Source organism: Lupinus angustifolius, unplaced genomic scaffold (genome assembly GCF_001865875.1).
Source record: "Lupinus angustifolius cultivar Tanjil unplaced genomic scaffold, LupAngTanjil_v1.0 Scaffold_75_79, whole genome shotgun sequence".
Taxonomy (NCBI): Eukaryota; Viridiplantae; Streptophyta; class Magnoliopsida; order Fabales; family Fabaceae; genus Lupinus; species Lupinus angustifolius.
In genome coordinates, this window is record NW_017723663.1 from 368,677 (window position 1) to 378,962 (window position 10,286).

At 32.2% G+C, this 10,286-nt stretch overlaps 1 protein-coding gene and 1 long non-coding RNA gene across 3 annotated transcripts; one reads left to right on the forward strand and one right to left on the reverse strand.

The window, feature by feature from the left end:
- Positions 1-347: 347 nt before the first annotated feature.
- On the forward strand, positions 348-4,342 carry LOC109339425 (probable magnesium transporter NIPA6). 2 transcript variants are annotated; one of them, XM_019576863.1, is made up of 9 exons: positions 348-567; positions 642-698; positions 816-906; positions 1,398-1,558; positions 1,652-1,779; positions 1,942-2,079; positions 3,110-3,202; positions 3,302-3,419; positions 3,720-4,342. In XM_019576863.1, the coding sequence occupies exons 1-9, from the start codon at positions 447-449 to the stop codon at positions 3,848-3,850; spliced, it is 1,038 nt and encodes a 345-aa protein (XP_019432408.1). In that variant the 5' UTR covers positions 348-446; the 3' UTR covers positions 3,851-4,342. The 2 variants fall into 2 exon arrangements, with proteins under 2 accessions (XP_019432408.1, XP_019432409.1); XM_019576864.1 differs by lacking the exon at positions 348-567 and having other exon boundaries at positions 642-724.
- A 3,170-nt stretch (positions 4,343-7,512) lies between these two features.
- Positions 7,513-9,258, reverse strand: LOC109339420. The gene is made up of 2 exons (XR_002106657.1): positions 8,903-9,258; positions 7,513-7,938 (listed from the first exon to the last, which is right to left on the reverse strand). It is a non-coding gene; the product is annotated as an uncharacterized LOC109339420 (long non-coding RNA).
- Positions 9,259-10,286: the final 1,028 nt, after the last annotated feature.

Consider the following 10,286-nt stretch of genomic DNA (forward strand, 5'->3'; position numbering starts at 1 on the left):
GAAATTATTTAACAAATAGAAATGAAACTTTATATTGAAAAAAATGATGATATATTAGTTAATAAATTAAACTTAGTTTTTAAGATAATTTTATTGGATTCCTTTGGAGTATTTTTCATACTTTTAATACAACATTAGTCACACCAAAAAATAAAAATCCAAGAAACTCACGGTATCATTTTTTTTATACAACTAAAGATATTTGTTTTCGGTATAAAAGTTTTTTATATAACTAAAAATATATTTTAGAAAATCGAATATTTACCTTTATTACATTGAATTAATAATAAATACAAAAAAGAAAAACAGAAAAGGAAGGTGGTTGGTTTGGTTGTTTATTAGTGTTGAGAGGTTGAAGTAATAAAAATAATATATAGTAAAAGCGCGAAGAAGAGAATAGATGTTGGTAATTCAAATACAGAAGAAGCATAAACAGATTGGAATTGATGTACTGGAGCAATTTGAGTGGGTTGGTGTTAGCTGTTCTTTCCAGTGTCTTCATTGGCTCCAGCTTCATCATCAAGAAAAAGGGTCTTCAACTTGCTAGAATTAACGGCCCTTCTGCTAGTAAGTATTTTCATTCTTTATATTCATTCATTCATTCATATATCACCAATCCATTAATTCTTTTTTATTTCTAGGTGTTGGAGGCTATGGTTATTTGCTTCAGCCTCTTTGGTGGCTCGGAATGATCACCAGTACGTTCATTTTTTTACTGGTCACTGTGTCATTCAAATAAATGATGGATGATGTGCTGACTGTTTTTATATTGATGGCGTTAATATTACACTCTGTTTTTATTTTTATTTTTGTAGTGTTTGTTGGTGAGGCAGCCAATTTTATAGCATATGTTTATGCCCCTGCTGTGCTTGTCACTCCACTAGGTGCTTTGAGTATTATTGTTAGGTAAACCATTCATTCATTTATATCCCATTTTTATTAACTATTTTTAGTTTAATCTTGTGAAGAATTTTATGGTGTCAGTTGTCACAATCTAGCAACGGGCGTTGATTCAAGTGGTACATGCTTGATTCCCCTTAAGCAAGAACTCGGGTTCGAGTCTTGTGGATGGAAAAAATGCCCGTTGGGAGAGTTAGCCCCACTTACCTGTGGATGTTCCCGGCCCGGACAGGATTGCCTCTAGTGCGAGGATACCTGTGGGAAACCAAAAAACAATTGGGTACAATCTGCTGTGTCAAAATATATACCCACTTCATGTGCTATGAGTTTGTGATTGATCAAAATAATACTTAATAATTAAATTTTAACTTACATAAAAAATTTCTAACCAATCACAAACCTATGACACATGAAGTGACACAAACTATGGGACAAAAGATGTGCTCCCGTCACAATCATACTCTACCTAAACAATGATATGTTATGGAAATGGCTAGTGCTGTCTTAGCACATTTCCTCTTGAAGGAGAAGCTGCAGAAAATGGGCATGTTAGGGTGTCTCCTATGCATTGTAGGATCCATTATTATTGTACTCCATGCACCTGAAGAGATGTCTCTTACTTCAGTACAACAAATATGGGAATTGGCCATTCAGCCTGGTACTTTGTTTCCATTGAATCTGCATTGTGTAATTCCTTTGGCAATATGATTATTTTCTTTTTCCTTATTTGTGCTTTCCATTTTGCATCCAGCATTTCTCTCCTACACTGCCTCAGCAATAGCCGTAGTATTGATCTTGGTTTTATATTTCGCTCCGCGCTATGGCCAGACTAATATTTTGGTTTATATTGGAATTTGCTCTCTAGTTGGGTCTTTGACTGTAAGTAACTTTAACCAATTAGCCTTGTCACTATTTAACCTGTGATCTTTCCTTGTTGCATTTTAGATATTCCTTTACATTCTAATTGTTGATTGAATTTGTATAGTGATACCGAAGGCTACCATCTTATTTCTATATTTCTGATAAAATGTTCTTTCTCAGGTCATGAGTGTAAAAGCGATTGGCATTGCCATAAAGCTTTCATTTGAAGGTGCAAACCAAACATTCTACTTTCAGACATGGATTTTCGCAGTGGTCGGTATCACATGCATTGTTGTCCAATTAAATTACCTGAATATGGTATATACCACTCATTTTTATGCCAATATTTTTGTTATCTTGACGTTAATGTTTTAAAATATGTTCGCTTCTTCCATATACTTTCATACCATTCTCTTGCTTTGTTCTCTGTCCTTAAGGTGTAGAATAAATGTCATGAAGAAAAAAAATAGTTATACCATGTTAGGCTGTTTGTGTTTCTGAGGACATAATATATTGAAGTACTAGACCAATTTTTCATTTTTATTCTGGCTACGGTGAATGTTGTATTTTGCTGAAAACTATCCGAACCTAATGTTGTTGTTTTCTTTTTAATTGTGTTCATCAAGGGGAGATATACAGTTGAACTGTTTTCTTTGCTGTGGTGCATTGGAAACTTAATTTATACTGCCTAATCTTCTATGTTCTAACTTCTAATCATGAATTTGATGAATTATAGTTACAGGGCATGAATCACAACTGTTTTTCAGAGTGAGCTTTAGTTATAGACTCTGTCACTATTGTTGCACTCATGGCTTATATTCTTATATTCATTAGTCATTATGAAGTTTAACCAATTATTGCAGTTATAATGGTCATAGTATCTTCAATTGGGAGCATAACTGTGTTTTTCATATCGCGGGGTTTAGATTTTAGTTTTCAGAATCAATACTGCACTTAAGATTCTGCATAGCCTGGAAGCATTTATCTATATTTTAAGGACAGCAACATTTAATAGGGAGAAAGTAATTAATTTTTGCTTATATTTTAGACCACTAGGTCACTACATGAGTTTTTGCTTATATTTGAATCCCAGCAGAGTAAATTGCATATCAAATTATGTATTGAAGATACTACTAATGCTCTGAGGCTCTTAAGTAACTTAGATGTTCAACTCTAGTCCAAATAATATCCCTGTAATGCTTGAGTTGAAGCCACCACTTGAGCTTTGACTTTTGATTTACAAGAGTGTTGTCCGTGCCTTCTATTTGTCGTAATTTTCTTCTTGCTTGATCTTCAAACTTCAATCAGTACTTCTACAGCGATCAACTCTTTCATGGTTACATTACAGGCACTGGACAATTTTAACACTGCAGTTGTTTCTCCAATCTATTATGCCTTGTTCACAGCTTTTACAATATTAGCCAGCGCAATTATGTTTAAGGTTGGTACTTTCAGACGCGTAATGAGAAAATTTGTGCATAGAAGCTGACATTTCATGGTTCGACTATTTTTCATAACCCTGCCTCCTCTGCTTATTTAGGACTATTATGGTCAAAGTATAAGTAGTATCATATCAGCGCTGTGCGGTTTCATCACTGTTTTATCTGGAACTCTTGTATTGCACAATACAAGAGAACCGGATCCCCAATCCAATGCAGGTAATGCCTCATGCACTTTAATTTGGATGAATTATGGTCCTCATAATTTTTAGTTTCAATAATGTGTATCCACTGTCCATATGTTGGATTTATTGACCTGTAATATAGTTAGTTTACTCCAAAGGCTTGTTTAATAAGAGATTTTTTAGTTTGTGACTTGTTTAATCAATGGATTGCATCTTGTTCTAATAATGCAAGATGCTAAGGATAGAGTGTTCATATTTCTTAGCATTCCTAAATATATGTTGAGACTTGATAGTGAGATTGGAAACTATTTGCCTGATTATTCTCCACATGCAGATTCATATACACCATTGTCTCCAGGAGTATCTTGGTATATCCAAGGCAACAACGAATCTCGGAAACAGAAGGAAGAAGATGGGCCACCCTTTAATTTAATCACAATCATGAAACCAGACCATTTCAAGTGACACCGGAGGCTTAAACTACAAGAAACAAGACCCATTCTGTGCTATCTTGCTATTGATCTATACATAGCTGCTGTAATTTATATATTCCTTCTGCTTATTTATGGGGTGTGGCTATGCAACCCTGTATATTTGATTTTGGACAAAATTCTCACATTGTGCAGGTAGAGAGGAAACTAAGTTTTTGATCACTAGTGAATGTGAAATGAAGGCTTGAGTGCTATCATCTGATTATTAAAATGGTGATCTAGCCATGGTTCCTTGATTGAGGTTACTTTTTCTTCAAGTTTGCAATGTTTTTACTATCACATTCCCCCATTGTATGATGAAGAATGCTTCCAGGTTCCATTATTTGGTGGATGGTGGAATCTAAATCATGTATATCAATCAATGTAAATGTTATTGTTTGATTAGAAGTTGAAAATTATAGGTAGAATTTATGATAAATGTGACATGTTAATGATGTTAGAGTTGAAAATTGAGTAGTGCTATTTCTAAGAGACAATTATATACATTTATCCCTATTTTATATATTAAGTGTATCACTCTAGCCTTCACATGCAATTGCTCGAACTCATGAATTTACTGAGCGTGTTACTTATTAAACTTAAATATGCCTGCAATATTTTATTCCCCTAAAAGGAGCCTCTTCAACTCGAACCCATGAGCTCAGAGACTTATAATCATTTGTTCCATTGAGTCTCCATGAGGTCATAGAGTTCGAATCGTGAAGGCTCACTTTAAGGGAATAAAATACTACAAGGAGTATTTAAGCTTAATATGTGTCTTGCTCAGTAAATACATGGGTCCGGTACGCTGCATGTCAAGGCTGAGGGGTTAGATTAAGTAATCCTCAAAAGCAAGTGAAAATTATTCCCCCATTCATTTCAAAGAAATATTTATTAAAGAGTGAATATCCATTTTAATCCTTAACAATTACTATGTATCTTTGTCTATATACTTGAAAAAAGTAAAATTTAAATTAGTAATCAAATATCATAAATATGAGTTAAAATAGTCTGTGTAGTAATTATAAAAATGATAAAAATAACTAATTTGATATTTTTGAGAATTATTTTGAAATTTCCAAATTTTTAGGACTAAATTGATATATATAAAAAGTATTGAGAGACCATAATAGGTTTTTACTCTTTATTAAAATACACTTCAAGTAGTAAATATATATGAAATGATATACTAGTATGTATCATTTAATAATACATACATATTATAACAAACTTATTTTAGTGGGGGACTTTCTAAAAAACTAGCAGTGTACTCGTGCACTCGCTTCTTTGTTTATGCATAATGCATAATGCATAAATAATATACATATATTTTATAATATCAATAAATCATATATTGAACCATTATATTTTTTTCCATTCATATAGCTGCAATATTAACTTTGATTTTTAGCTTATTTCTTGAATGCTTATGTTTTATTATAGATTAATGTTAATTGTGTATAAATATTTGAATATATTTTTAGCATTCAAATATTGTATAATTAAATGTTATTTATTTGATTATGTTTTAGCTAATAATCATTGTATGAAAATAACTCATAAATTAAAAACACATTAAGTTAGGATTTGAGGATATTTTTTTCTGATAATTTTAATCAAAATAATAAAAAGAGTCTAATAGTTGATTTGTTATTCTTACATATTCCTAATTAAAATACATATAATTTCCATGAATATATCTACCATTGTTATCTTTTAATTAAATAATATAATGATAATAATTAAATATTTTGAAAATTCTCATTTGTTATATTCTCATATGTCATACTAATATATATTCAAAAAATGTTATGATTTTTAATCTTCTTAATTTATTAATGCTAATAATATATTCTTTAGTAATTTCAAAATATGAAATAGCATTAATGAAATTTGTTATTTGAAATAACATTGATGAAAAAAGAGTGATCATTTCCTTCAATAACGGTGTCATTAATGGTATGATCCTGCTTCCACGAGAATTGATAATAGAATTATTATGAGAATTATACTTATTGCTATTAATGCTAATAATATCCTCATTGGTAACATGTTTTTGGTTGCTTAGATTTTTAATTTTGTGGGTCACCTTAAAATTAGGCATTAAAGTTGAAATCAAATTATTCTTTTGGAACGGATTAACATGTCACAATTTAATTTAATTAATATTCGCGTATTGTTTCTTAGAAATCTACTTTCTAGTAACAGTCAACCATTTCCGTAAACCTATAATTACTCTTGAACAAAATACTTATCATTTTTTGCTCACTCGTTGAATTCACATTTATTGCCCAGTTGTAATAGATGTAATAGTTTCTACTTTTTTCACCAGATTCGTCAGCCATTATTAATCTAATATAAAAATATACTCACAATTAATTTTTTATTTTTAAATATGATTGTTGAACACTAAATTTTGTCAAGCCTATTTGATATTAATGTGATAGTTATGTTATTACCATATAATTCTTATTCGGTGTCAACCAAATTTATATTGATGTGTATAATGACAATGACATTCATAGATTGGGTTAGTGTATCAAAATATTTCAATCAAAGGTAACTTCATCAAACCGATTTCTCCCATTTTACTGAATAATGTTTCTTCCATATTATTGCATGTAAGAAATTTTGGGTCACAAATGTAATATTTAAATGTGTTTGTGTCATTATTTTTTATTAGTCAAAATTAAAGTGGTTACTTAAGAAAAGTTATGGCTTATAGACATAACTATCATGAACATTATTGTGTAGATACCATATATCTTAATTTCTATTTTTATGATGGGCAAAAATAAGAAATAAGAAAATTCAAAAGGACATCACCCTTCATGAAAGGGAATGCATGTCTTATAAATAGGGGTTATGGTCCCCAATTGTAGACACAACAAAATTAAATTCTATTCTTTTCATCCCATTAGAAAAGGAACTAAAAAGCAAGGGTAGTCTACATTGGAAGATCACTAATCCATCAAGAAGTTCATTTCTTTCAAGAATATTTCATGGATCCTTCAAGCACGCTTCCCCTTTTCTATTTATTCTTCATGATTTGACACGACTGATATAATTATATGATGATAGTATTCTTGTCATATTTAGTATCTTCCATGTTATAAAATTACTCCAACATTGCATACTTTCTCACCTACACTAAGGTGGCAGAATTGTATTACCAGAGTGGGTTTGTTTTGATTCTGAAAGTAATATTTCCAAAAACGTTTTTCGCCCATTTTATAAAAAATAGTAAACTCCAATATAGCTATAACAAATAGATATCATTGAACACTTACATCACCCCAATTCCCTTGCTATTACAATAACAATTTAGATTTCAACTAGATGATTCTGACACTTAATCTATGATGGTGTTAGAGTGATAAAATCAAATAACACAACAACATCTCTGTTGGGGGCTTTACTGTAACTACATTAAGTCATGAGTGAGATTTATATTGGTTACAAAGCACATTTAATTACATCAAGGCACACGATATCAAAGTTGTTAAAGTTTGAGGAACTAATGAGAATGAAGACAATCTTTGAAGATTTCGATAGGGTTAAGGAGCTTCTTTTTTATGTTTACCACACCCCTTATTGGAGTAACAGTAAATCAAAATGCATATTTCCAAGCAATTGTTGGATTTGAGAAAATTGGTCTAAAGAAGCTTAAGGAGCATTGCCCGAATATTAGGAATAGTTTGTTGTGTAAGTAGAGCCTTAACAATGGCATTGTTCAAAGGACAAAAAATGGTACAAGTGGAATTTTTTGCCTCTATATATCTCACTGCCAGTGGAAGTGGAATTGGAATTGCGGCCAGCTTCTTCATTCAAACCTGGTGCATCTCAGAAAGAGGTCCTCTATACTGAGCGATGTTCAAACCTCTAGCAACAGTCATCACAGCTTTGATAAGTGTCACATTCCTACAAGAAGAGCTATATGTTGGAACAAAGCATAAGGCTGCTAGATCAGATGTTCACACCAATCTCACATCTTCTAGGCTTGATGTTATCAGATCTATTTACGGGATTGCAGTTGTTGGCATTCTGATGGAAACTGAAGCTGCAGACAATTGGTTGAGTGGTCTGCATTGAAGAGAGCTAACTGTTAAAGTATGGCTGTTATATTTTTTGGAGTAATAATAGAGCATTCTAAGCAATCAGAGGACACAATGATTCAGCATAATTCCAAGTAAATGGCACTCAATGGATAGAATGTAGCATTATTGGCATTTCAGTTACAATAAGCTAAAGGGCAGCAATCATGAGGTAATCAAAATAAAGTCAGAAAAATGATTCAGCCATGGGTTATCAACAGACAGAATTCCAAAAGTGGCAAACTGAAGCAATCCAGAAAGTCTTTCATTTACATCAATAATCAGCATAAAGGAATGATCGTAATGGGGCAATTGAGAGAATGAGATGATTAAAGTCAGAAAATGTTTCTGACTCTAATGAGCAACCCAAAAGTTTTTCACATAGGGACACAACCAATATAAAATTGCATGAATCATAACAGAAAGGGGAGGAGACACTACAAGAAATCATAGAACATTCACAGATTATACACCTGCAACACAAGCCGTCGTGGATCACACATACATACACCTACGAATCACGCATACACAACAAGACGGCATTCCAGCACGCATGTCATATATACACACACAGGTTCGTCCTCCCTTTACTCAACCATATTAGAATGATCTCATTTTTATTTTGTGATCCTATCATTATGTGTTTATAAATCCAGAACTTTAATTGAGAAGTGACCAACACACCATATGCAAACCCACGAAAAAGAACATACTTGAAAGGGTTATGATAATAAGAGAAACCTTGACTTTATTTCTACCAACCTATTAGTAATGGGTAAAACATAACAAATACACAACCAAATAGTAGAGAACATCGAGTTTTTGATCAAGGTAAACACAAAACCGCACACAACTAATGCAGAACAAATTTAATAGTCAGTAATAGGTCACAAAAGCCATAAGGCAGGGGTTTATCCTGTTCACATCCCACATTCCACATTCTTCATACTTACATGGTTCACGTCGACCCATAAAACCAGAGTCCCCTGGCTCCTGGATCTGAATCTTTCCCTTGATAGAAAAGGGAATATAAATCACTAAATTGAACCTTTATCCCGACACCAAAAAGGGATATGCTTCCCTCATCTTCAAGGAACACCTCAAACACCACTAATAACCACAATTATTTCAGACACTTCGACAAGCTTTCTCAAAAGAAAATTACCGAACCCATCATTAGAAAAACCAAACTTTGATCCCCCACCACCTTGAAATCAAACCTTTAACAATCCGAATCAGCCATAACAACAACAAAACAACATCGGCAATAACGACAACAACCTTCAGCATCAGCCACAAGTGTACAACATGAACAGTAAACAGAAATATCTTATACTATTAACTTCATATATATATATATATATATATATATATAATAAATTGTAATTGATCAGCAAATTATTATATTTTAAAACTATTTTACCAAATAAATTTTATGAGTTTTATAGTAGATTATGGTTAGAGTCGTCTCTAACTCCCCTCGAAATAAGGAGAAGGTCTACTGCCAACACCATTTCTAAGTTATTAATCTCATTAAATTAAAACAATTACATATTAATCAATTCAACAAATCAATAAATCTAACGGTATTTTCTAAATCATTAACAATTAACCGAAGTAGCTAAACAATTTTTGAATCAGAACTACGTAATCTTGATTTCTTTATTGCACACAGAGATACGTAAAGCACGATAACCTCTTGTCACACACAAAAATAAAAAATAAAATATTTTGTTCCAATACTTGAATTTCAAATAAATAATTTTTAAGGGTATGAAAGTCCATGTTATTAGCGAGGGTTGTAACACCGCGAATTTTACGATTTTGGATTATAAGATTTTACTAATATTTTCATTAATTATATATTCAAAAATGAATTTCTGGGAATTTTCGGTAAGGAATTAGACAAAACTCTAGTTGAGTTTTATTCTTGAAATTTTATTTCCGATTTTGTGGTAAATTTTGGAGACAGGCGGTTCTGGACCACTGTCGGGGCCGAATCCGCCCGGTACGGCTCAAAAAGTGTCGTTTTGAGTTCCGTAACTCGGATAGTTCCGTAACTCGGAATCGAATTTCGATCGCGCCGTTGGCTTCATAATTTAATTTCGAATCAAAATAAACTCTGATTACACTCATACCTATTTTCTAAATATTTTTCACTCGGAATGTCGAAATCCGAAATTCTAATCGGATATTAGGATCGGGCGATTTAAAATACCCAATTGAGTATTGGCCGATAATACTCGGGCATGGGTATCACACGTATTCGCGAGGTGATCATTTCACATTGAGATGAGAGATTTGACTTCCATAAAGCAAATCTCCCATCACTTTCAC

Excerpts from the sequence above, each read along its gene's own strand:
- LOC109339425 (XM_019576863.1), top strand. The coding sequence starts at position 447 with ATGTACTGGAGCAATTTGAGTGGGTTGGTGTTAGCTGTTCTTTCCAGT. Across the intron at positions 699-815 it reads GTGGCTCGGAATGATCACCA|TGTTTGTTGGTGAGGCAGCC; the intron begins GTACGTTCATTT and ends TTATTTTTGTAG. Across the intron at positions 1,780-1,941 it reads CTCTAGTTGGGTCTTTGACT|GTCATGAGTGTAAAAGCGAT; the intron begins GTAAGTAACTTT and ends GTTCTTTCTCAG.